Below are 27840 nucleotides of genomic sequence, written 5' to 3'. Positions count from 1 at the left end.
AGGTGTGCCGGGCAGCTCAATCTCACTCCATCTACCCCTGCTCCTCAAGGAGTCAGCCTGGGGCCCCCGGGCACCCATAGGAAGGAGGATCCACAAGTGTACACTCCAGGGCCCATCCATCCAGGTGACCCAGAGTGCCCGGCCCATCCAACTCCCCTCTTCCTGTGACCTCAGCAGCTCCAGCTTCACAGGCCGAGGAGGGGCCACTACCACACAGCAGGACCCTGAAAGCAGGCTGGGGCCCTCCAAGTCTCAGCCCTCCAGAGGACGCCTGCCAAAGTCATCAGAGACAGGGCGTAGCAGTCAGCAGGCTGCCTCCACCTCCACTGTGGATGTCCGGGGAGCACCAAGATATAGCGGCAGGGTTAGGAAGGTTAAGGAAAATTAGTTGCACAGACTGGGCATGGGTGTTGATCACTTGTACATAATGTTCACTATTGTCAATAAACTCCCAAGAATGTCTCCCTGTCTATGGTTCCTTGTTCTGATGAGCAATGTTCTTGTCGCTCAGATGTGAATCCTTTCTGCACAAGGTTAAAAGGCAGGTGTCTCAGTCCAGGGCCTCTTCCCTGTGCTTTGTGCAGCTCCACTATCTCCTCCTCAGCCAGCTCATCTCCCCGTTGCAGTGCCAGGTTGTAAAGGGCGCAGCAGACGACAATGATGCGTGACACCCTCTGCGGACTGTATTGCAGGGCTTCACCAGACCATTCCAGGTACCGTGTGCGGGAACCCCAGCTGCCCCTTCTTCTTGAGGTTGCTGCTCCTGCCTCTGCGCAGCCAGGAGCCTCAGTCGCTCTCTCCTCCGTCTTCTTCGTGCTCTGTAGGTCATCAGACATACAGCTAGTCCACCAGGCTCCATGATCCTGATGTACTTCTCCTGCAGGATGAAAGGGAGAGAAACGCGATTACCATGGGTGCACTAAGAACCTGTCCTGGTTAAGTGTGACCGCCCCTTAACACTTCCCGGAGAGTGTAGACCACAACCTGGATGGCCAGAGATTAGTGTGCTAATAACATGGTTAGCTTGAACTATGGGGGAGACTGGTCCAAACCGGGATGATGACATTGCAAGAGGCTGTGAGCGTCTCCAGCAGTGACTGCTACATGGCCAGCTTTAGCGAGGAGATTGTACAACATGTGCAGTCCAACTGCTCTGCAGTCCACTAAAATGCTTGTGAATTTGCAGTCTGTGCTGGGGGAGGTGAGGGTGGGGGCGAGAGGGGAGGAGCTCTGCAGAACTTGCTGGCACTTTGATGCCTTTGTGTTGCTTGAGTGGGCAGATAAGCTAGGAGCCTGACCCCAATCATATCAATGTGGCTGCGCCTGAACTGTCTCAGCTGCAGAGGAATGGTCACTTTATACAAGGTTTCCCTAAAGTGCGGCTGCTTACCTCACCCACCCTATTACCCTCCACCCCGAACGCTTGTGCGCTATATTCAACGGTAGGGCTTTCCCCGTCTCCCCCACCCGGCAGGCAGAGTTGCTCTTAACCACCATGTCCCTCCACCAACCCCCCCACCCCCCCAACAGTCGCCTCAACGGCAAGGCTGCACTTGCCCCCTGCTCCCCCTCACCCTCAAAAGCCACCTCAATAACAAGGCTGCCACCAGTCGGGCAGGGTGGCATCTAGCTCTGACCCACCCCCCCCACCACCCCCCCCCCCACCCCCTCCCGGCGCCCCTGAAGCCTGCAAAGCAACAGGCAACCCTGGCGAGCTCTGCAGAACGTTGCTGTGCACTCACCTCCAGTTCACCCAAAGTGAAGGCCACCAAGTGAACACGTGCTGCTGTGAAACACGTTGGCATGCGTTCTCACCGGCGCGGACAGATGATCCAGCAACAGCCTGGTGAGATGGCCTGATAATGATATGCTGATGTATTACAATGAGGTTCCTGATGACCAATGGCGGGAAACGTGGCCCGTCGTTGGTGGGCTGAACGGACAATCGCGACCTGCTTTCCCGCCATCGTGAAACCGATCGCGTCATATCGTCCACTCATGCCACCTATCACGCCCGCTACCAGTGGGCATGGAAAATTCTGCCCTCAGTGTCTGAGGTAGGGGTGTTGGTGATAGAGGCAGGAAGCACTAAAATTAAATAGATGTTTCACATTAGACACGAGGCTCAAACAGATACTGTACCATTTGTTTTGTGTATCTTCGCACTCTCTTGTCCCCTCGGAGAATAGTGTGGAGCGTTGGAAGGATTTTGCAGGCTGATTAACAACTGCTTTGAGCCGCGTCAATACTCCTTCCATAGCCAACAAGGCCTGGGATGTGGCTTAAACCAGGGGTTGTCTGGCTCAGAAGCAGGTGTGTTCCCAACTGAACATTCGGGCTCCCAATATTGCACTGAGGAGCCAAAGAAGCAGCTCCTGAAGTCAGTCACCTCACTCTCGCTATCTTTAGGGAGTCATTAGAACCAACAATGCTGCTGAAGAATTGAGCAGCAGCTAAAATAACACCATTCTTAAAAACACATGACATGCAATGAAACTATTCATTATTCCTTCTTGGAATGTTCATATTCACACGTACACAGGAAAAGATGCCAATAATTATTGGTACAGGAAATGCCATAATTCTTTTCAAAAATAAGCTTCATTGGGACAGGCCACCATTGAAATCATAGAAGAAAAATGCCCTGGAAACCCAGGTAGCCTAGATAAAGCACATCATGAAAATACTTATCTCAGAGTCATCAAGTACGTAAATAAAAAGTTTCCTTGTGGTCTTCTGGGAATATTCATTATGCAAAAAAATTAAATGATCTTTTAATAATTATAAAATTATGAATGAAACTAAATTGGCTTTGAATATTTCTGTGCCCCTCAGATTAGCCAATGGCCTTGAAAATGTTTTGGTTTATCTGCTTTCCCAACGTATCTACTTGTGCATTTTATATTGGTTCTGTCCTTTGTTGATGGCAGCCATCAGCGCGAGCACTAACAGCCAGGTATTTTCCTCTTTGATGAAAATGCTGAAAGAATTAGATTGCAGCACAATTATTAAAAGCACATTTTCTGCCCCGAAGGCAATACTTTATGCTAGCTCTCAGTTTCACAAGCAATCTTGTCTTCGTTTAGAATCTTACTCAGGTAGCCATGCTTTTTATCATTTGGTGGTACAAAACGTGAATATTGCTCAAAAGAGAGACATGTTGCTGAAGCTTTGCATCTTGCACTCATTAGGCCAAATGCAAGAATGCCAAATTTGCAACGATCACAACAATTTGTACTCTAGGAGAAAAGGGTGCTGATTGGTTAACTGGTCGTTTGAAATTTGGCATTCTTGCATTTGTCCTGATGAGTGCTTGATGAAAAGTTTCAGCAACATGTCTCTCTTTAAAGAAATATTCTTCTCACATCTACCTGAATGGTGATTTTTTAAAATTCATTTACAGGATGTGGGCATCGCTGGCTAGGCCAGCATTTATTGCCCTTCCTAGTTGCCCTTGAGAAGGTGGTAGTGAGCTGCCTTCTTGAACCACTACAGTCCCTGTGGTGTAGATACACCCACAGTGCTGTTTGGAAGGGAGTTCCAGGATTTTGACCCAGTGACAGTGAAGGAACGGTGATATATTTCCAAGTCAGGATGGTGAATGGCTTGGAATGGGAACTTCCAGGTGGTAGTGTTCCCATTTATCTGCTGCCCTTGACCTTCTAGGTGGTAGCAGTCGTGGGTTTCGAAGGTGCAGCCTAAGGAGGCTTGGCGAGTTTCTGCAATGCATCTTGTAGATGGTACACACTACTGCTACTGTGCATCAGTGATGGAGGTGGTGAATGTCTGTGAATGGGGTGCCAGTCAAGAGGGCTGCTTTGCCCTGGATGGTGTTGAGCTTCTTGAGTGTTGCTGGGGCAGCACTCACCCAGGCAAGTGGAGAGTATTCCATCAAACTCCTGACTTGTGCCATGTAGATGCTCTGGGGAGTCAGGAGGTGAGTTATTCATCACAGGATTCCTAGCCTCTGACCTGCTCTTGTAGCCACAGTATTTATATAGAACCATAGAACCATAGAAAAGTTACAGCACAGAAGGAGGCCATTCGGCCCATCTCGTCCATGCCAGCCCGAGGACACCCAGGTGCCCTTTCTAATCCCACCTTCCTGTACCCGGCCCATAGCCCTGCAGTTTACAGCACTTAAGGTGCAGATCCAGGTACTTTTTAAAAGAGTTTAGAGTTTCTGCCTCTACCACCAAGTTGGGAAGCGAATTCTAGACACCCACTACCCTCTGCTTAAAAAAGTTCTTCCTCATGTCCCCCCTACACTTTCTGCCACTTATCTTGAATCTATGTCCCCTGGTTCTAGAATTCTCCACCAAGGGAAACAATTTTATCCTGTCCACTCTATCTATTCCCCTCATAATTTTGTACACCTGAATCAAGTCTCCTCTCAGCCTTCTTTGTTCTAAGGAAAATAACCCCAACCTATCCAATCTCTCCTCATAGCTACACTTTCCTAACCCTGGTAACATTCTTGTAAACCTCCTCTGCACTCTCTCCAGAGCTATTACGTCCTTCCTGTAATGTGGTGACCAGAACTGCACACAATACTCCAGTTGTGGCCTCACCAGTGTTTTATACAATTCCAATATTATGTCCTTACTTATATACTCTATACCTCTGCCAATGAAGGAGAGCATTCCATATGCCTTCTTTACAACCTTGTCCACTTGAACTGCTGCCTTCAGGGACCTGTGTACTTGTACGCCAAGATCTCTCACTTCATCTATCCCTCTTAGTATATTCCCATTTATTGTGTAATCCCTGTAACTGTTTGACCTCCCTAAATGTATGACCTCATACTTCTCTATGTTAAAATCCATCTGCCACTTTACCGCCCACTCCACCAACCCATCTATATCGTTTTGGAGATTATGGCTATCCTCTACACTATCCACTACTCGGCCAATCTTTATGTCAGCTGAAAATTTCCCAATCGTGCCCCCCACGTTCACGTCCAAATCGTTAATATATAACATGAACAGCAAGGGTCCCAACACCGAGCCCTGTCGAACACCATTTGAGACAACTTTCCATTCGCAAGGGCATCCAGTGACTATTACCCTTTGTTTCCTGTTACAAAGCCAACCTTTTATCCAGTTTGCCACACTACCCTGAATCCCATGGACTTTTACTTTCCTGACCAATCTGCCATGTGGGACCTTGTCAAATGCCTTGCTAAAATCCATGTACACAACATCCACTGCACTACCTTCATCAACCCTTCTTGTCACTTCCTCAAAGAATTCAATCAAATTTGTGAGGCAAGATCTTCCTTTAACAAATCCATGCTGACCATCCCTGACTAGCCCATGCCTTTCCACATGACAGTTAATCCTATCTCTCAGGGTTGATTCTACTAATTTGCTCACCACCGATGTAAGACTAACCGGCCTATAATTGTTTGGCATTTCCTTTCATCCCTTTTTAAACAATGGAACTACGTTTGCATTTCTCCGGTCCTCTGGTATCTCCCTTTTAACTAGTGAAGATTGGAAAATCACCCTCAGAGCATCTGTTATCTCCTCCCTGACTTCCTTCAGCAGCCTCGGAAACAATCCATCTGGCCCTGGCGACTTATCAACTTTCAAGGATTTCAACCCTTCGAGTACTTCCTCTCTCTTTATGACTATCCCGTCCAATATCTCGCAGTGTTCCTCCTCGACTACTATATCTACATCCTCCCTTTCCTTTGTAAACACGGAGACAAAATATTTATTTAAAACCCTTCGCACAGCCTCTGCATCTACACACAAGTTTCCACCTTCATCTCTGATAGGTCCCACTTTTTCCTTAACTAACCTTATAGCATTAATGTATTGGTAAAACATCTTTGGATTATCTTTATTTGCTAATCTTTTTTCATGCCCTCTCTTTGATTTCCTTATTTCCTTTTTTACTTCGTCCCTGCACTTCCTATATTCGTCTAGGCTATCTGCAATGCTTAGTTCTTTGTGCCTATCGTACGCTTTCTTTTTCTGTTTGATCTTCTCCTATATTCCTCTAGACAACTAGAGGGGTCTAGATTTGGCAGCACCACTCTTATTTTTGTAGGGGACATGTCTACTTTGTACAATTAGGATCTCACTTTTTAGTGCTTCCCACTGGTTTTCCACTGTTTTATCCTCCAGCAGTGCTGTCCAGTCCACCCCAGCCAAGTCCCTTCTCATTTCTGCAAAATTTGCCTTCCCCCAGTTCAAGACTGTTACTCCTGCCTTATCTCTGTCCTTTTCCATGGTAATGCTAAATCTAACTGAATTGTGACCACTGTCCCCGATATGGTCGCCAACTGTCACTTTACCCACTTGCCCTTCTTCATTCCCCAAGACTAGGTCCAGAATTGCATCTCCTCTCATTGGGTTTGTCACTAATTGGTTGAAAAAATTTTCCTGGACACACTGCATGAATTTTTCTCCCTCAGTGCCCCTTATATTGTTTGAATCCCAGTTGATATTAGGATAGTTGAAGTCTCCTACTATTATTGCCCTCTTGTTCTTACAAGCAGAAATTTGCCTATATATTTGTTCTTCTATCTCCCTTTCACTATTTGGGGGTCTGTAGTATACTCCCAGTAGTGTGACTGCCCCTTTTTTATTTCTAAGCTCAATCCATAAAGCCTCGTTTGTTGACCCATTTAGTATATCATCCCTTCTTACAACTGGAATTGATTCTTTAACCGTTAGCGATACTCCCCCTCCTTTTTTAAAACCTACTCTATCGTGTCTGAAGACCAGGGATGTTAAGCTACCAGTTTTGTCCCCCCTTTAGCCAGGTCTCTGTTATAGCAATGACATCCTGCTACCATGTGTCTACCTGTGCCTTTAACTCATCTGCCTTGTTTGTAATGCTCCTTGCATTGAAGTATAAACAGTTTAACCCCGTCAATTTCCCTTGCTGGACACTTTTTAAACTTTGCTTCTCCTGTAACTCCATGTCAATCACAACGTCCCTAACTAATGTTCTACCTCCATTTTTCTGATCTGAATCTGACCTATCTGATCCTACTCCTGGGATCTCATCCCCCTGCCACTCTAGTTTAAATGCTCCCCAACAGAACTAGCAAAAGTTAGTCCAGTTCAGTTTCTGGTCAATGGTATCCCCCAGGATGTTGATAGTGGGGGATTCAGTGATGGTAATGCCATTGAATGTCAAGTGCAATGGTCACATTCTCTCTCATTGGAGATGGTCATTGCCTGGAACTTGTGTGGCATGAATATTACTTGCCACTTGTCAGCCCAAGCCTGGATATTGTCCAGGTCTTGCTGTATTTGGACATGGACTGCTCCATTATCTGAAGAGTCATGAATGGTGCTGAACATTGTACAATCATCAGCGAACATCCCCACTTCTGACCTTATGATGGGGGGGAAGATCATTGATGGGGCAGCTGAAGATGGTTGGGCCTAGGACACTACCCTGAGGAACTCCTGCAGTGACGTCCTGGAGCTGAGATGACTGACCTCCAACAACCACAACCATCTTCCTTTGTGCAAGGTATGACTCCGACCAGCGGAGAGATTTTTCCCCTGATTCCCACTCCCTCTAGTTTTGCTAGGGCTCCTTGATCTCATACTTCATCAAATGCTGCCTTGATGTCCAGGGCAGTTACTCTCACCTGTCAACTGGCAATTTTGTCATTGGGTAGCAGAGGCGACTGAGCCAGAATCTGTCTCATTCCATGTCCACACTTTCAACAGGGACGAATGAGTAGCAATCAGGAAAAAGAACCTTGGATGACTTTTCCCTTCCTCTAGCCCACAGATGCAGAAGATGGGCGGCATTTAATCCAGGTGATAGGTTTAGTCTGCTAGCTGGAGTGCCAGCAAGAGATCTGCGTTACCTCCTTTGGGGAAGGCTTGCTGTATTAAGTGCCAATTAGGCACTTAAGTTCCAGGGGCATGTCTTCCCAAGGAACAGCAGTAAGAAACTTGTATCACCGCAGTACAATCTCTCAATGCATCGTATGAGCTTTATGAACCACCTTCGAGGCACTGACTATGTTGTTTTACGTTTTATATCCTTGCATTTGATTTCAGTTTCACTATTTGCTTGAGCAAATGACCAGTCTTATCAATTGAAATCAGCAAAAGGGAAAAACAAATCACAAGACATGATTAATTTTTAAAAAAAAGTTTCTTGATATTGCATTAACATTTGTTGGAAGTTTTAGCCCAGAGGAATCAATAGAATCTGATCAGGAAGTAATAACCTGAAGTCAAGTCCTTTAGATCAGGCAACTTTCACTGGTGCTTATTTCTGCTGTTCTACCTAGCGACCATCTGGCAACACGTTTGTGGAATTCTGTTCATTGAGCGTGTCAGGAAGTGAAAATCAGCTTCCAGGAAGGGTCTGAATTCCAATCAGTTGGAGCCTGAGCTAGGAATGGTGGCAGCCAACTGCACAGAAGCAGGGCAGCTTTGTACTATTTCATAATTGCAACGCCTGTTGTATTCTAGATCATAACAAATCTTCACGTCTCCTTACGGAACCTCTCCCTGACACCCTCACGCTTGACCGAGCTGCTCTGTACTGGGAGGGCCCCCCATGAGATGGTGTAACTATGATATACCCGACATGCACGTTTGTAATGGGAACATTAATAACCTTCACTTCGTGAGCACAGAAACGCACCAAAATAATTGTGAGAAGTAAATATATAAAAGGCCATCTCAGGACAATAATTGCCCTACTGTTGGGATTGTAAGTGTGCATTACTGTGCTGTAATCCACTTGACAAGGTATTAATGAATACCTTACACTTGTACATGAAGAAATGACTGCACATGCCATAAGTGGAGTTAGAAATTGATGTTTACACGAACAAAATTGTTCAAGGCATCTAAACACAGAAGCAGCAACTACCAATCCCCCTCCAAAGACATGTGGCTGAGGCCTTTCATCCACAAAAACGCTCATTACACTTCATTGATCGGAATTAGTCTGCCCATGCCCTCGCGTGCTAGCAACATGACAACAATGCAATTCAACAGAGACATAACAAAGCTAAAACCAGCCTCAAGGGTGCTCATAACGGACTGGTTTCACCTTTAATTCAGTGACACATTTATCCTTGCTAAAATATGACTCATCTCGTCAATCGGACTGTTCTATGTACCATTAAAAATTCTATTCCAACCAAAATCTCACACTGGCCACAGCAAACTCATCTCTTCAATACTGTCCAGAATGGCCGCATGGGAATACACTTCTTGCTCCATTTTCTTAACATATTTTGTTCTATTTATAAAATCATGTTAGAGGATAGGACCCATTGACAAATTTACTCAGGTGCATTAACTCCTTACCATAGGTGTCATTAGCAGATGATGAAATATAGACTTTCAATGAACTGGACGAACAGTCCTCTGCGTACTCAATGTCGAAGTCACCAAGCCTCAGAATTATACTCTTCCCTGATGCCACACGCAGCTCCCATTTACAGAATGTGTGATTCGGGTAGGTGCCAGGGTAGTTCTTGGAAGTCAGAGTCCCACTTTCAGGGCCAGTGACTGTATGCCCACATCCATCACCTGAATCCAGGGTGGAAAAAAAATGACAATAAATCTCCAGGTACAAGTCACGATTAGAAGGGGATGAAATTTCTTTGTAAACTATTTAGTTTTAAACAGGTTAACACAGTGAACAACTTTGTTAAAACAGCAACCAAAGGTTTTTACCGAATATGTTAAAATATTCTTCTATCAGCAAAACAAAAAACCACGCTGCGGATGTCACAAATTTGAAGCAAAAACAGAACATGTTGGAAACACTCAGCAGGTTAGTCAGTGGGTATTGATGAAACTCACCAGGTAATGATTTCAAAAAGTGTAATTTGTCCTCTCCAGAATTTAGGTTAACCAACTTGTTTCACTCCAGTGGAGCTGAAACATGCTTCATACATGTACTAATATGCAACTTTGTTTGTTATATTAACAGAACTTTAGCACATTTTGCCCATCTTCTAAGTTCCAGCTGAAATCAAATCACATTCATGCAAAAATGTACAAGTTCTTCATTAATGTTTCTTTTGATTTAAGAACTGTCTAAAGACGAATGCACAAATTTAATGGCGCTCAACTTCCAGCTCACGTGGCACTATTGACTCCCTCTGTAAAGGTGTTGTTAAAGGCAGCCTTGAGTCAGCAGATGCTTTTAATGTAGGGTCAAGCAGGACAATTTGTAAAGGGTGACTCCAGTCACGCTTTCAGTCCACACAACGGTTTAGATTCATGACTGAGTCTCCATTGGATGAGGGGGGCAAATAGACAGATCAGGAAAGACCAAGTTCATTGGAGAAGGACTGCCAGTACTTGCTATACTCCAGACAGCTGTCTAAGATTGTCACAGCTACCCTTACCTTACTGAGGAGAAATATGTTGAAGGTATTACTGCACAGTAAGAAAGCCACAGAAAACCTGTCCTGGCTCCTGGAACCAAACCTGCAATTGGCACGTCATAACATTCAAGGCTATGGGCCAAGTGCTGGTAAATGGGATTAGGTAGGTAGGTCAGGAGTTTCTCACGTGTCAGTGCAGGCTCGATGGGCCGAAGGGCCTCTCCTGCACTGTGTGATTCTGTGATTCTGTAAAGGACAACACTGGTCCATTTCCAGTAACCTTAAAAGTTATGGCAGCACTCAATGTTTTTGCAACAGGGTGTTTCCAGGTAACAGCAAAGGACTTAACAAGGGTCAATCAGGTTGGGACTCGCTGCTACCTAACTCACATTATGTATGTCCTTTCTTGATAGGTTGGTAAATATATTAAAAACAGCTTTGACACGTCATCATAGGCAACATCCCATGGTGTTTATTAACAGAAAGCACTAATATTAAGTCAACATCCAAATGGGCAGCTAATGGAGTCTACGTGAAGGCACCTGGAGCAGAAAAACAAATTTCACCAAAAGCTGCTGACAATTCAGGCTGGTGATTGTTCTGTGCAGTTGACAGCATGAGGTCCAAGCCGAATGTGGCATCAGTAGTGGCCATGTTGGGGCAGGGTCAGCCTTAGGTTAGGTCCTAAGAGGCAGGAGGACAGAGGAAAAGCTGAGTGCAGGATAACGAGTGGGTGGCAGCTTGCAGTATTTTTGTGGAACGAGAGGAACACTTCCTGCTTCATCCGGCTCCACGATAAAATAACTTTGGAAAAGATTTCTGCTCTTTATTTAATAGTGGCCACCAGTAATCCCATTAAGAGCCACCTGTTAGGCTGCTCAGGCAAAGGACCTCAACTCAAAGTAAATCAGCCTTATACCTGTTTCAGGCAGTTGGGTTCACTTGGTCCTTTACAGGCAAACCTGAATATCAGGAATAATAATAATAATAATAATACTGCTTCACCAGATCCTGATTATTTTCTTGATGCTTCATTGAACTTCTAAAAACTGCAGAAGCAACTAATCCTCAGGAGTGTTTGAAATAATGAGGATTAAATGGAAGCTGACATGGGGTCTCTTTATTGAAAATAGTGAAAGTACAGTGTGTTCAACATGATGTGCCACTCTGCCTGCCAGATGTTGTATGTGAGCTTGTGCAACATGCACTACTGCCCTTAAATGACATTGTGTAACGCTGTCCAACAGTGCACATTAAGCCCTCAGGGATGCAAGTAATTGTTACACCAGTTTGTGCTCCAGAATAATCCTCCTTCCATAGATGGCCCTGTGATGTCAGAATGGTAGAGATGATTCAGCAGAGCCCACGACGACCCTATGTCTCCACTCAGCCGTGGCCTCTCCCTTCCCGAGTCACTGTCTCCATCCCTCCTGCAGTGAGGGGAGATGACTCACCCTGTGCTTCAACTCTGAAAAATCACTAAAATCCTCCAGAGACCGTCCTCTGGTCTGGTGCGTGTTTGAATTGATGATGTGACTTGAGTATTCCACTGAGGCGTTTGTTGATGGAATTGTTGAACTTTCTGTTCCTGGACCATGTGGTGTATCTGCAACTGAAAGCACAGGAAAAGTCAATGCAAATCGTTTGGCACGGTTTCGCTGCCAACAATACACAGCACATTTACAAGTCCAGGACATACAGAGAGAGCATGTGATTATAATTCTATAAGCCTGGGGCAAATCCATCTCCTCCTGTTTGTATATCATCCATGCTGCATACAACTTCTTAGCAGCTGATCTCTATGATAGCTTTCCTGAAGGGGAAGTTAGATTTGGCTTACTAAATCCCCGCACTCTTGTTTTCATGAATACGCAAATGTTCTGTGTTGCGTACTTTAGGCGGCAATATTTTAAAAAGATTATGGATAAATTATCTGCACGTAAAGTATCTCTGCCTAAAGCAAGTTTGAGAATGGTTGGGGATCTTCTGAGTGCACGAACACATACAGCTGACAATTGGTCTTCTCTTGAGTCTTTCCAGCTGTCAGGTGTATAAATGGTTGTGCATTGCACTGAGCAAGATGAACAGTTGGGGTGGAATTTTCCGCTCGGCGTGTGGGCACGCACCCGACACACTCGAGCGTGAAATAGCGCCCGATGACATTGGGCGAGCGTCCCGATGTCATTGCGCACTTGCACAATATTTTGGTTGGCACTCCCGCGCAAGTGTCGGCAGCGCGCCCACCGACAATCAAGAGGCCTATTAAGGCCATTGAAGTCGCGATCGATGGCAATTTTTTGCTGCCTGTCTAAGGTTAGGGTTGGCAAGTGGGTGAATCAGCCAGGCGGCCTTTGCCTTTTGAGGAAACCATATCCAAGAGCAGGATGAAGCTTCCGTGATTAACTTTTAAAAAGTTAAAATGTTTTGGAAAAAGTTTCATCGTCCGTATGTTGAGGTGTCTCATTCTGTCACGTGGACATTTTCTTCCCCGATTTTACATTCTGTTTTTATTGATTTTAAAACTCGTCAGTTCCCTGAGGCAACTCTCTGCCTTCCTTCCGCGTTACCTCGTGCCCTGACTTCAGCACTCGCCCTCCTCCCGCACCCCCATCCCCCCACCCTGGCAGCGCTGCTAACCGGCCGGCCAGCCAGGGTGAATTCACGGTCAGCGGCCCGTACCCCAGCCGCTCCTGGGCCCGCGAATCGCGACCACCTGCCAACCCGAAAAATCTACCCGTGGATTCAGAGGAGGCAGCCATTATTGAACTAACTTTATTTTACACCTCCCCAACAGAGAGGGCAGCAGAGAGGACAATACAACAAAATGCTCAGGCCTTGCAATATACTAAATAGATGACAAGCATCAGGTAAGTTTGCAGGAGAATTTTAGGATATCTAACTGAAACTGAACAATGAGCTGTGCCCCATAATCAGCAAATCTTGATTCATAAGACTTGCCTTACAATTTATATACTGCCTTTCCATCTCTTACAGAAACTGCATGTCATTTAAGGCTCTTCTATTTGGATCCTGCCATCAGCCATGTTCATTAATTCTGTTCTGCTCCATTTACAGCCGATCACTGGAATATACTCAAGTAAGGAGGGGCAGGAGCAGGAGATAGTGACATAGCGGTAATATCACTGGACTTTTAATCCAGAGGACCAGGCCATTGCTCTTGGAAAATGGGTTCAAATTCCACCACAATAGTTGCTGGTGTTTAAATTCCATTAATAAATCAGGAATTAAAAAAAAAAGCTAGCCTCAGTAATGGTGACCATGAAGCTATCATCGATTGTTGTAAAAACCCATCTGGTTCACTAATGCCCTTTAGGGAAGGAAATCTGCCGTCCTTACCCAGTCCGGCCTACGTATGACTCCAGACCCACAGTAATTGTTCTGTGCAGGTGACAGCAAGAGGTTGACTCCTAACTGCCCTCTGAAATATCCAAGTGAGGAACTTGGTACAGGGCAATTTAGGGAAGGGCAACAAATGCTGGCCTTGCCAGCAATGTCTACATCCCATGAAAGGAGAAAAATAAAACATCTGGCACCTACATTTGCTTTGTTTGCCTTTACTGGCTGCATACACATTGGCCGTTCTCATTTTCACATCTCACCTTAGCAGATATCTTCAAGGCTTGTCTCCTTCTTCCATAGTTTCCTGGTATGTGACCTCTTGTGTGATAGCTTCCTAAATCAGCTCAAATCCGTGAACATCAACAACATGTCCCTCAGTTGCGTGGTGAGCACTTGGCGATGATCTGCAGGTCTCAATTCTAGAATGTTACTCCACTCGTTCTGTGTTGCTCCTTGGTTTCTGGAAATTGGATGCTACAAAGCTTCAATGACCTGAGTACTCTATTTATACTGCCTTAGTGGCTGTTGAACCACCTGAGCAGATGGGTATATAGCGGCATAGTGTTAATGTCACTGGGCTAGTAATCCAGAGAACCAGGCTAATGTTATGGGGATATCCCACGTTGGAATTTAAACTCAATTAATACATGTGGAATTGAAAACTAGTCTCAGTAATGGTGCCATGAAACTATAATTGATTGCTGCAAAAAACCCTGCTGGTTCACCTAATGCCCTTTAGGGAGGGAAATCTGCCATCCTTACCTGGTCTGGCCTACATGTGACTCCAGACCCTCGGCAATGTTGTTGACTTTTAACTGCCGTCTGAAATGACCCAGCAAGCCACACAGTTCAGTAACAAATACTGGCTAAGCCAGTGATGCCCATATCCCGTGAAAGAATAAAAAAAAATTCATTGCCGATTTCTAATTCCCCACTTAGCCACGTTAATACACCCAAATGCACCCAAAGTGTCTGGTAATGCAGAGTAAGGTCTGGCTTATTGTGAGTGCATCAATAAAGTCAATAATTTAAATTACAACTAATGCACTGATCACTAAGTGTAACTCCCTGCTGGGTAAGGCAGTACTGCCCATTTTAAGGTAAGTTAAAACATAACTTTTCTCCGCAGATATGATTCCAAAGGGACAAATCTGACCAGGGAAGAGTAAGTTTGCAACAATTGTGACTTTACTTAAAACGGCCAATGTAGATCTGAAAGTCGTATTTTGTACACTTCTGTTAAAAAAAACCAACATATTTTTAAAATTAAATGACACAAGTAATTAAAAATTATACTGAAGTTAAACACAGAAAATGCTGAAAAAACTCAGCAGGTCTGGCAGCATCTGTGGAGAGAGAAACAGAGTTAACATTTTGAGTTCAGAGCTGAAGAGAGGTAGGAATGTGATGGATTTTACACTGTTAGAAGGGGGTGGAGCAGGTACAGCAAAATAGAAGGTCAGGGATAGGTGGGAGCTCAGGAGGGATTTGACAAAGATTTCATGGACACGAGACAAAGGGAGTGGTAATGATAATTAATTGTGGCATAAAGGTCAGATAGCAGAATCTGTTAATAGCAGAACAAGGGTCAGCTCTCTGTGAAAGCAAAACATAAGACAGACTGGCCCGGTAGGGGGGGAACAAAAAAAATCAAAATGGAGGACAGGGTTCATGGTCTGAAGTTGTTGAACTCAATGTTAAGTCCAGAAGGCTGTAAAGTGCCCAGCCGGAAGATGAGGTTCTGTTCCTCCAGACTCCAGAGGGGTGGGCCTCGCTGGACCATTGGAGCAGGCTGAGGACAGAAATGTGAGTATGAGAGCAAGGTGGTGAATTGAAAAGGTGGGGGTCACGCTTGCAGATAGAGCAAAGGTGTTTTATATTATGTTCATTCATGGGATGTGGGCTTCGCTGGCTGGGCCAGCATTTGTTGTCCATCCCTAGTTGCCCTCAAGAAGGTTGTGGTGAGCTGCCTTCTTGAACCGCTGCAGTCTATGTGTAGGTACACCCACAGTGCTGTTAGGCAGAGAGTTCCAGGATTTTGACCCAGCGACAGTGAAGGATCAGCGATATATTTCCAAGTCAGGATGGTGTGTGGCAGCGAGGGGAACTTCCAGGTGGTGGCATTCCCATCTGTCTGCTGCCCTTGTCCTTCTAGATGATAGTGGTCACGGGTTTGGGAGGTGTTGTCTAAGGAGCCTTGGTGAATTCCTGCAGTGCATCTTGTAGATGGTGCACAATGCTGTTACTGTGCGTCGGTGGTGGAGGGAGTGAATGTTTGTGGATGGGGTGTCAATCAAGCAGGCTGCTTTGTCCTGAGCGGTGTCGAGCTTCTTGAGCGTTGTTGGAGCTGCACTCGTCCAGGCAAGTGGGGAGTATTCCATCACACGCCTGACATGTGCCTTGTAGATAGTGGACAGGCTTTGGGGAGTCAGGAAGTGAGTGACTCGTCACAAGATTCTTGGCCTCTGACCTGTTCTTGTAGCCACAGTATTTATATGGCTAGTCCAATTCATTTTCTGTCAATGGTAATGCCCCAGGATGTTGATTCAGTGAAGGTTGATTCATTGAATGTCAACAGCCAATGGTTGGATTCTCTCTTGTTGGAGATGGTCATTGCCTGGCACTTGCGTGGTGCCAATGTTACTTGCCACTTGTCAGCCCAAGCCTGGATATGTCCAGGTCTTGCTACATTTGGACATGGACTGCTTCAGCATCTGGAGAGTCGCAAATGGTGCTGGACATTGTGCAATCATCAGCGAACGTCCCCATTTCTGACCTTATGATGGAAGGAAGGTCATTGATGAAGCAGCTGAAGATGGTTGGGCCGAGGACACTACCCTGAGGAACTCCTGCAGTGATGTCCTGGAGCTGAGATGACTGACCTGCAACAACCACAACTGTCTTCCTTTGTGCTAGGTATGACTCCAACCAGTGGAGAGCTTTCCCCCCCCGATTCCCATTAACTCCAGTTTAGCTAGGGCTCCTTGATGCCACACTCGGTCAAATGCTGCCTTGATGTCTAGGGCAGTCACTCTCACCTTACCTTGGGTGTTCAGCTCTTTTGTCCATGTTTGAGGTCAGGAGCTGAGTGGCCCCGGCGGAACCCAAACTGGGCGTCAGTGAGCAGGTGATTACTAAGCAAGTGCTGCTTGATAGCACTGTTAATGACCCCTTCCATCACTTTACTGATGGTGGAGATAAGACTGATGGGGCGGTAATTGGCCGGATTGGATTTGTCCTGCTTTTTGTGTATAGGACATACCTGGGCAATTTTCCACATAGCCAGGTAGATGCCAGTGTTGTAACTGTACTGGAACAGCTTGGCTAGGGGCACGGCAAGTTCTGGAGCACAAGTCTTCAGTAGTATTGCCAGAATATTGTCAGGGCCCATAGCCTTTGCACTATCCAGTGCCTTCAGCCATTTCTTGATATCGCATGAAGTTAATTGAATTGGCTGAAGACTGGCATCTGTGATGGTTGGGACCTCCAGACGAGGCCAAGATGGATTATCTGCTCGGCACTTCTGGCTTCAGACTTATCTTTTGCACTGATGTACTGGCTCCCGCATCATTGAGGGTGGGGATATTTGAGTTGTCTAATTGTCTGCCACCATTCATGACTGGATGTGGCAGGACTGCAGAGCTTAGATCCGATCCATTGGTTGTGGGATCGCTTAGCTCTGTCTATCACTTGCTGCGTATGGTGTTTGGCATGTAAGTAGTCCTGTTTTATAGCTTCACCAATTTGACAACTCATTTTTAGGTATGCCTGGTGCTGCTCCTGGCATGCCCTCCTGCACTCTTCATTGGATAAGGGTTGATCCCCTGGCTTGATGGTAATGGTAAAGTGGGGGATATACCAGGCAATGAGGTTACAGATTGTGGTTGAGTATAATTCTGTTGCTGCTGATGGCCCAGAGCACCTCATGGATGCCCAGTCTTTAGTTGCTCGATCTGTTCGAAATCTATCCCATTTAGCACGGTGGTAGTGCCACCCAGCATGATAGAGGATATCCTCAACGTGAAGGCGGGACTTTGTCTCCACAGTGACTATGCAGTGGTCACTCCTACCGATACTGTCATGGGCAGATGCATCTGCAGCAGGCAGGTTGGTAAGGATGAGGTCAAGAATGTTTTCCCTCTTCTCAGTTCCCTCACTACCTGCCGCAGACCCAGTCTAGCAGCTATGTCCTTTAGGAATCGGCCAGCTAGGTCTGTAGTGGTGCTACCGAGCCACTCTTGGTGATGGACATTGAAGTCCCCCACCCAGAGAATATTCTGACCCTTGCCACCCTCAGTGCAAAGCGGTCACCAAGTCTGCGTTTAGTCTCCCTAGTGTTGAGGAGACTGCATTGTGAGCGGTGAATATCGTAAGCTAAATTGAAACAAGTGCAAGTGAATTGTTGCTTCACCTGGAAGAAACCTTGGACGGTGAGGAGAGAGAAGGTAAATGGGGCAGGTGTTACACCCCCTCCAACTGCATGGGAAGGTGCCGTGGGAAGGGGATGAGGTATTGGGGGTGATAGAGGAGTGGACCAGGGAGTCACTGAGAGAACAGACCCTAGGGAATGCTGACAAGGTGGGGGGGTGTGGGGGGTGGTTGGTGAGGGGAGCAGAAGATGGTGGCATCATGCTAGAGTTTGTGGAAATAGCAGAGGATGATCCTTTGAATGCAGAGGCTGGTGGGGTGAAAAGTGAGGACAAGGGGGACCCTGTCAAGGTTTTGTGGGGGGGCGGGGGGGAGACGAAGGGCTGAGGCCAGAAATGCGGTAACGGGTTGGACACGGCTGAGAGCTCTGCTAACCACAGTGGGGGGATCCTGGGCTCAGGACAACATGTCAGAAGCGCCGTTTTGGAAGGTAGCATCATCAGAACAGATGCGATGGAGGTGGAGAAACTGGGAGAATGGGATGGAGTCCTTATAAGAAGCAGAGTGTGAGGAGATGTAGCTGACTTAGCTGTGGTAGTCAGTGGGCTTGTAATGAATATTGGTAGATCACCAGAACTTGGAGACAGAGAAGTAAAGGAAGGGAAGGGAAGTGTTGGAGATGGACCATGGGAAGGTGAGGGAGGGGTGGAAATTGAAAAGCAAAGTTGATAAATTTTTCCTGGTCCAGACAAGAGCAAGAAGCAGCACCATTACAGCCAGTCCCCCAAGAATGCCTGGTGTTCCCTTTAAATGATCATGCGCACTCCAAAATGCATGTGGTACAAGTCTAAGCTTTTTCCAGTGTTTCCTGAACCAAATTCAATGAAAGAATTACTCTGCCAAAACTAAATTAACATTGGCTCCAGTTGGCTTGTAACCATCCTGCAGTGTTTTTATTTAAACAGCTCGTAAACATGTCAAAAATGGGACCATAATTCAATTTAGCAGAACCAATCACCAATGTAAAAACCAAACAGAGTCAATGTTCTGATGACCTTAATGCAAATCCTTCTAAAAATACATGACAATTTGGCAGCTATTCAATTCAGCTGCACAAGGTTTACTTTAATTTTTTCGTTCATGGGATGTAGACATCACCGGCAAGGCCAGCATATGTGCCCATCCCTAACTGCCCTTGAACTGAGTGGCTTGCTAGGCCATTTCAGAGGGCAGTTAGGAGTCAACAACCTTGGTGTGGGTCTGGAGTCACATGCAGGCCAGAGCAGGATAACAGATTTCCTTCCCTAAAGGACATTAGTGAACCAGATGGGGTTTTTCAACAATCAATGATAGTTTCATGGCCACCATTACTGAGACTAGCTTTCAACTCCAACAGCTGCTCTGCTAGGATCTGACCCAGTGTCCACAGAGGATTTGCCTGGGCCTCTGGATCACTAGTGCAGTGACATTATCACTACCCCATCATCTCCCCTCAAGGTTTGTGCTAATTGTATTCGCATTTTATTCCCAGACTGAGGTTTCTTATGACACCTTCAGGGAAACACGCACAATAATGAATGATCATATTAGCTGATTTTGCTGCATTCCTGGAAATGATCAGCCAAACCAACTACATTATGCTGGAACGTTCATTTATTCCAGAATGCACAGACACAAGACATAGCCTGGTCACACTGCATCTATTTTGTCACATTTGTTCAAAATGGTCAGTTCTTACTATTTTCTCATGTTGTTGGTAGTACAGGCAACTTGAATATTCCTGAAAAGAGAGGCATGTTGCTGAAGCCTTTTGTCTTGCACTCATCAGGACAAATGCAAGAATGCCAAATTTCAAACCACCGCAACAATTTATATTGCAGGGGAAAAGGGTGCTGATTGGTTGGCAAGTCGATTCTGATTGGCTGAGGCGTTGCTATTGAGAAAACAATGGGGGCTACATTGTTCCCCAAGCTCCCACATAATTCAAAAAAGGCGCATGACTTGAACATATTCCTTTTGTTTGCAGAGATGGGTCCCTGTGTATGAATGTATGTTGCTTCTAGTGAGTGCATTGCTAGAAATTTGGGATGTTTGCGTTTGTCCTGATGAATGCGAGACAAAAAGCTTCGGCAACATGTCTCTCTTTTCAGTAATTTCCATATGTGCTTTGTAAGGGCCATTTACAAGTATGTTTCCTTTCCCCAGAAAGGTGACCGCATCTTAGGCTGAATTGGGTAAAAAGGTTTAGTTGGACTGATGTGTTTTATCCTCACAGAAGTGGTTCCAGAATGTAAACCAGTTCTCACTGTGTTAAATTCACTAGAATTTTACTGCCGGATGGACTCAGCAACATCCAAAGATTTATGTACTCACTGTTACGATGAATGTACACTTGAGTCCTCCCCAATCTGGTCACAAGTCTTTGCAAAATAGATGAGGAGAAAGTCTGTACAGGCGAGCACTGCCATTGTCACATTATTGACTGCTACAGGAAGCAATGCTTTGGTCACAGCCCTTTCTTTACCAATGCCTCCGAGCATGTGGATACCACATCAGTTTATATTGCAAAATGTTGAGCAGTAAAAAAGCATTGCATAAACAACAATCTTGGCAGTAATTTAAGTCATTAATGGTCAACCATCAATGCTGTGTCTTAAATTCATGTTAAACAACCTATGCACAAGTACACTTCACAGGTAAGAAAGTGCAACTAAATATTTATATTATTGTTTGGTTTTCATCCAATGAGCAATATGAAGTTCCGGTTTATAGTTGCTAAGTGGACGGGTTAAACAAGAGACACCAACATTTAAAATAAGATCATTTCATTGCCTAATGAAATGCACGAGAAGTAGAATCTGAGTCGTGATGTGTTTTTATCCCAAGTTTCAGGGAAATCCCAAGGAGAGGCAGAGTGCAATATCAATAGGCTATATCAGTGCAGTAACAGGAGCAATAAATTCAGACTGAAAACCACTCAATGTCAACCCACAGTTTACTGCATGACCATTGATGGATTACTATCCCGTTCCTCCATTTATCTCAGTAGTGCTACAGTATGTTTCACTGGGTATAGGCACCACCTGATGTAACATTCAGTCGCACAGCCCAGAAGCCCAGGCTTCAATCTATAGCCCAGGATTGCCATTGTATGATCTCAGCTAAGGCAGCCATTGAGATGGTACAATTAGCTCCAACGCCCCTGGGCTAGGGAGGAGAACAATTAAGTCAGAATTCCTGCTCCTGATTGCTGACTGATAATTCCTGCTGAAATGTTTTATGGTGTGCTAATATTTGGCAAGGACAGGATCAAACATGTGATGCCATTTGTGGTTGAATAGCGTGATGACATTCACTGTCAGATAGGTAAGCTTCTGCAAAGCACAGAAGAAAAGAAAGAAGATTGAAGAAAGAACTTCAATTCTTCAATGAAGAAATTTTAATTTGTTTTCTTCAACTGCTCAGTAATCTAAGGGTGTGCCTGATTTCCTCAGCCCACGCAAAATTGTCAATGTTACGTGTAAAACAGCTGTAGTTAAATGTTGATTGGACTGTGTGATATTGCACAGGTTACTGTCCTTAAAAGCACTTTTTAATTTATTCGTTTATGGGATTTTAAAAAATTATTTCACGGGATGTGAGGGTCGCTGGTTAGGCTAGCATTTATTACCCATCCCTAGTTGCCCTTGAGAAGGTGGTGGTGAGCCACTTTCTTGAACCGCTGCAGTCCATGTGGTGTAGGAACACCCACAGTGCTGTTAGAGGTGGGGGAGTTCCAGGATTTTGACCCAGCGACAGTGAAGGAACAGCGATATATCTCCAAGTCAGGCTGGTGTGTGGCTTGGCGGGGATCTTTCAGGTTGTGGTGTTCCAATGCATCTGCCGCCCTTGTCCTTTTAGGTGGTAGAGGTTGTGGGTTTGAAAGGTGCTGCCAAAGGAGCTTGGTGAGTTGCTGCGGTGCATCTTGTAGATGATACACACTGCTGCCACTGTGTGTTGGTGGTGGAGGGAGTGAATATTGAAGGCGGTGGATAGGGTGCCAGTCAAGTGGGTTGCTTTGTCCTGGATGGTGTCAAACTTCTTGAGTGTTGTTGGAGATGGACTCATTCAGGCAAGTTGAGAGCATTCCATCATACTCCTGACTTGTGCTTTGTAGATGGTGGATAGGCTTTGGGGAGTCAGGAGGTGAGTTATATGCCACAGAATTCCCAGTCTCTGACCTGCTCTTGTCACTTCAGCATTTATATGGCTGGCAAACCCCAGGACATTGATAGTGAGAGATTCAGTGACGGCAATGCCATTGAATATCAAGGGGAGATGGTTAGATTTTCTTTTGTTGGAGATGGTCATTGCCTGGCACTTGTGTGGCGCAAATGTTACTTGCCACTTGTGTTATGATAATAGCAGGTGGTATTTGCCATGCTGACCAAATCCACAAGGGAATCTTGACCACGCTATCACAACGATTTTGCAATTTTTCTTTATTATGAGAGGGCTTGTGCACTGAAGTCAGAAGTAATGAGGCTGCTACCACCTTTAGAGATTTTAAAGATTAAACTAAAACACTTACTAACAAACTTAAACACACGCAATATTACAGTTACACAGTTATAACAGTTCCCAAAATTTCTATTTAACCAGACTCCCAACTACACACCCCCTTTAAGGCAACAGTCCAAACAGATTCCAAATTTGTAAAGTCATCCAGCAATATTACCACAAGCACCCACAGGACAATGGAATTCCAAAGGCTTTTAACACAACTTTGGTTACTGGAACAGCAAACTTCTGCAGCGTGGCTAGTGGCTTTTTACCCAAGTCTGTTTCACACAATCACCTTTCAGGATCTCACACGGCCACAGCTCACACAGCCTTCGATCCTTCTTTAAATATATTTCTCCCTTTTTATCTGTAAATTCCATTGTTTCAACTTGTCTTTAGAAGTTACTTGTCCCAGAATATAAAAATCTTTCATTTGGTCATTCTGGCCAGCACTTTTGGGAAAAAAAACATAATCGCTTTGCCTTACTTATCTTGCCAGTTGTAAAAATAATTTATATCCCTTTGAAAATCAAACGCCTTTCCAACTTATCTAAAAATGCAAATTCCATTTACACGGTATCTGCTGAGACTTCACCCTAGCCCACTCATCTCCATTGCAAATGTCTGTTTTACACCTCGCTTCTTTGATAATTTAAACCTTGTAGTCTAACTGTCCTATGTTTAATTAAATTAGCCACATATACAGAAACACACACACGCACACACACACACACACACACAAGTCTATTTTAAAGTATCTCACAATAATATTAGGAAAAATATGATAGTTCCGTGACACTTATAAACCCAAGCCTGAATGTTGTCCAGGTTTTGCTGCATATGGACACGGACTGCTTCAGTATCTGAGGAGTCCAGAATAGTGCTGAATATTATGCAATCATCACCGAACATCCTTATATTATTGTGTTGTTGGGTTGGAGTAGTTTCAATAAATTTCGAGAGACTGCTGGCTGCCAAACACTAACTTTATTGTAACATATTTGCAGCTATAATAACACTTTACATTAGCTTCTGACCATGCTTACTCGCCTCAAGTCCCAGATCACATGAGTGTATGTCCCTTCCTTCCATGACATCATGGACTGTTACAGTTAACCCTTAATGGACTTGGTCTAACATATCCATTATACTACAATCCCCGCTTCTGACCTTATGATGGAGGGAAGATGGTTGGGCCTGTGGCACTTCCTTGAGGAACTCCTGCAGCGATGTCCTGGGATTGAGATGATTGACAGCCAACCACCACAACCATCTTCCTTTGTGCTAGGTATGACACCAGCCAGTGGAGAGTTTTGCCCCTGGTTTCCAGTGACTCCAGTTTTGCTCAGGCTCCTTGATACCACACTCAGTCAAATGCTGCTTTGATATCAGGTCAGTCACTCTCTCCTCACCTCTCGAGGTGTTTGGACCAAGGCTTTAGGCCCCCATCATTGAGGGTGGGGATATTTGCTGGGCCTCCATCTCCAGTCAGTTGTTTAATTATCCACCACCATTCACGTGTGGATGGGGCAGGACTGCAGAGCTTAGATCTGATCCATTAGTTGTGGGATTGCTTAGCTCTGTCTATCACTTGCTGCTCCTGCTGTTTGGCATGCAAGTAGACCTGTGTTATAGCTTCACCAGGTTTGACACCTCATTTTTAGGTATGCCTGGTGCTGCCCCTGGCATGCCCTCCTGCACTTTTCATCGAACCAGGGTTGATCCCCAGCTTGATGATAATGGTGGAGTAGGGGATATACCAGGCCATGAGGTTACAGATTGTGTTTGAGTACAATTCTGCTGCTGCTCATAGCCCAGAGCGCCTCATGGATGCCCAGCCTTGAGTTGCTAGATCTGTTCGAAATCTATCCCCATTCTGCGTCGCGGAAAGGCCAGCATTTATTGTCCATCCCTAATTCTCTTTGAGAAGGTGGTGATGAGCCGCCTTCATGATCCGTGTAGTCTGTGTGGTGCAGGTACTCTGACAGTGCTGACAAGGAGGGAATTCCTGGAATTTGACCCAGCAACAGTGTAGGAATGGCAATATAGTTCCAGATCAGGATGGTTTGTGACTTGGGGAGAATTTGCAGGTCGTGGTGTTTCCATGAGTCTCCAGTAACAGCAGGTGGTCCAGGCATTCAGCTACACAGCACTAAATGGATTACTAAGCTCGAAACATGACAGGGACAGGCAATATTGTCCATGCCTGAGTACGAGGTTCTAGTTGTGGCTGCAGCTAGGTGGCATAACTCAGTGTCATCCTCCTTGGCGAAGTGAAGGCTCCTCGTACATTGCTTCAGAGTAAAGTTGATGTAGAGGTACGCTGTGGATATGACTTGCTGCACAATGCTACCCTCCTCCACAAACTGGAATCCAGGCATGGACAACTCTGCCTTTCCCTGTTAGGACAATTGTGATGCTCAACTTCTGCAACGGGCTCTCTCCAAGGTGACGTCAGCAACATCTCTCAGTTTGCAGGAAGTGTGTCAGGGCTTGATATCCCATGAGAAACACACACATCTCCTTCCCAATAGAATCATAGAATGGTTACAGCACAGGAGAGGCCATTTGCCTGTTGAGTCCATGCCAGCTCTCTGCAAAAGCAATTTAGGCTAGTTTCACTTCCCCACCAGCCACTTTTCCCCCTACCCCTACCCTTCCCGCAACACCAGTAGCCCTGACTGTTTTTTTCCCCTTTGGGTGTTTATCCAATTCCCCTTTGTAAACCACAACTGAATTTGCCTCCACCACCCTCTCGGGCAGTGCATTCCAGATCCCAAACAATCACTGTTTAAAAAAGATTTTCCTCATAGTGCCTTTGGTTCTCTTGATAATCACTTTAAGTCAGCATTCTCTGGTTCTTGATTCATCTACCAATGAGAGCAGTCTTTTTCTATCTACTCTGTCTAGACTGATTCATATACAGGTGGCATGGTGTATCTTATCTAGAGAGCTGTATCACTATCTGGTCTGAAACAAGTGCAAGAGGAGGAGAAGGAGGACGAGGAGGGGCAGAGATCAGCAGAGCACTTATCTACCCAAGGGCCCTGAGTCGCTGCACAGTGAGAAGCGCTTCATTTTAATGAGCCTCCCATTCTGCACTCATTAACAGGGCTACAATCATTAGAAGCACCATCTAGTTGGCTTTGTTCACTTGCTCCAGATTTATGCATTTTTCTCTTCTTTCACTACCAGAGATAAACACTAACACCAAAACTAGAACCAGAGCCACACTTCTCAAACAAACATTCTCAAATCATGCCAGCATTGAAAACATAAATCATTAATCACCCTTGGGCAAGCCCTCAGTATTTGTCTCATACGCTCATTTTTCAATCCTCCTGCTCATACGTAAATAAAGCTTTGCATTTATAAAGCGCCTGTCACAGCCTCTGGGCATCACTTTAGAGCAATGAAGTACTTTTGAAGTGTAGTCGCTGTTGCCGTGAATTTGCATGTGGCAAGCTCCCACAGATCAATGCGATAATGTAATCTGCTTTTTAGTGAAGCTGGTTGAGAGATAAATATTGGCCATGATGGGGGGAATTCCCCTGCGCTTCTTTGAAATAATGCCATGGGATTTTTTACATCCACCCGAGAAAGCAGATGGGGGCTTCAGTTTAATGTCTTACCTGGAAGATGGATGTGGCTACAGTTTGCGAGGTGGAAGGCTGTTGAGCTTCCAGTGAGGACACCAGATGGCCTTGAGAGCTTTGGGCCTAAAGTGCCCAGCTACAGACTGCAGTGTCTCAGCATGGGCTGCAGCGGTCAGGCCTGACTGGCTGCGAGACACCATCACTCGGTCACTGACGGGGAGCGTCTGTCAGGGACACAGACAGGCTGCCATCCTGAGAGGGGTCACAGTGGGTGCCTTGCCCTTGGAGCAAAGGTCACTCTTGTGGTGTTGCGACTCAGCTCTGCTCAAGAACAGAGCTTTAGACTGATGCGAGGCTCTGGAAACCCCATTCAACAGAAGTCCCCCAAAGCTAAGCTGGCAGTGATTTGAGCTTCCACAACAGCAGTCTGTGGTTGCAGAACACCCCCTCCTTGGCCTTAAGGCACTGTGGCCACATTTAGAGACTCACCTGAACTTGCACAGGCCAAGAAGCAAAGCTGGGAGCTTCTGATCCCTAAGCCTCACATGCAGCAATTATTCACTAAGCTACTTGGGAACACCGATAGTTCAGATCCTTTGCTATCAGTTTATGTTTGTTTAAACAAAGAATATGTTGATTTCATTGCAAGCAGCATCTGACCCAGAATTGGACTAACTGGATTTGAATTTGAATTCATTTACCCTTTATTGTTAGCAGTAGAAGAGTTTGAGTTACCGTAAATGCGGGCGGGGGGCACATTTGGGTTAAGATGTTTCCGAGCACCATATAATTCTTCCATTTACAGTTTCAGTCTGAGGACCCTTGTTGAAAGAATAATACACACTGTGATACTGGCTTGCCAAATAGAAGGGAACACTCGGCTCCTTGTTAAACTGTATGTAACGAATTACTAATTAATGTAAACACGGCGTTATTTACACTGTGTTTAATCAATAGGCAGATAGCACTTTATTATACTCAATACATCTTTGAAATTAGCAGGACAAGGCTGTTATAAAAGCTGACGAGATCCTGGGCTTTATTAATGGAGCACGGAAACACAGATCCGATGTTTATATATTTATGAATCACTGCTTAGGCCTCAGCTTGAGTGTCGTACTTTAGGAAAGGTGCTGGGGTACTGTGCCAAATTTTGGGCATCACACTTTAGGAAGGATGACTGGGCCTCTTAAGTTCAGAGGAGGCTTATTAGAATGATACTAGAATTAGTTATGTGGAGAGTTTGGAGAAGCGTTGACTGCTCCCCTTATAGCAGAGAAGGTTAGTAAGAGATTTAATAGAGGTGTTCAAAATTATGAAGAGATTTGGTAGATAATAAATAAGGAGAATCTGTTTCCATTTACAGGAAGGGCAGTAATCAGTGGGAGCAGATTTAAGGGCATTGGCAAAACATAGAGAAAAGATGAGGAAAATGTTATTCAGGCAGTGAGTTGTTACGATGTGGAATGCCCTGCTCTAAGGCTGCTAGGAACAGAGTAACGATCAAGAGATAATTTAATATATCCTTGAAAAGGAGAAATGTGCAATGCTTGGAGAAAGAGCAAGGGAATGAATTTAACTGGATAGCCCTTTCAAAGAGCTGCCAGAAGCACCATGGGCTGAATGGCCTCCTTT

The 27840-nt window shown here is 45.2% G+C and overlaps 1 protein-coding gene across 1 annotated transcript in view; it reads right to left on the bottom strand.

Annotated features, from left to right (window-relative positions):
- Nucleotides 1-27840, bottom strand: part of LOC144696110 (discoidin, CUB and LCCL domain-containing protein 1-like) — a 161032-nt gene that overhangs the window by 123460 nt on the left and 9732 nt on the right. Inside the window, exon 2 of the mRNA XM_078567409.1 lies at nucleotides 9309-9533. Coding sequence (XP_078423535.1) covers nucleotides 9309-9533 — 225 coding nt within the window. The remainder of the gene's footprint in view (nucleotides 1-9308; nucleotides 9534-27840) is intronic.

The sequence above is a fragment of the Cetorhinus maximus genome, chromosome 21, assembly GCF_964194155.1.
Source record: "Cetorhinus maximus chromosome 21, sCetMax3.hap1.1, whole genome shotgun sequence".
NCBI lineage: Eukaryota > Metazoa > Chordata > Chondrichthyes > Lamniformes > Cetorhinidae > Cetorhinus > Cetorhinus maximus.
This window is presented reverse-complemented; position numbering and strand designations above follow the sequence as displayed.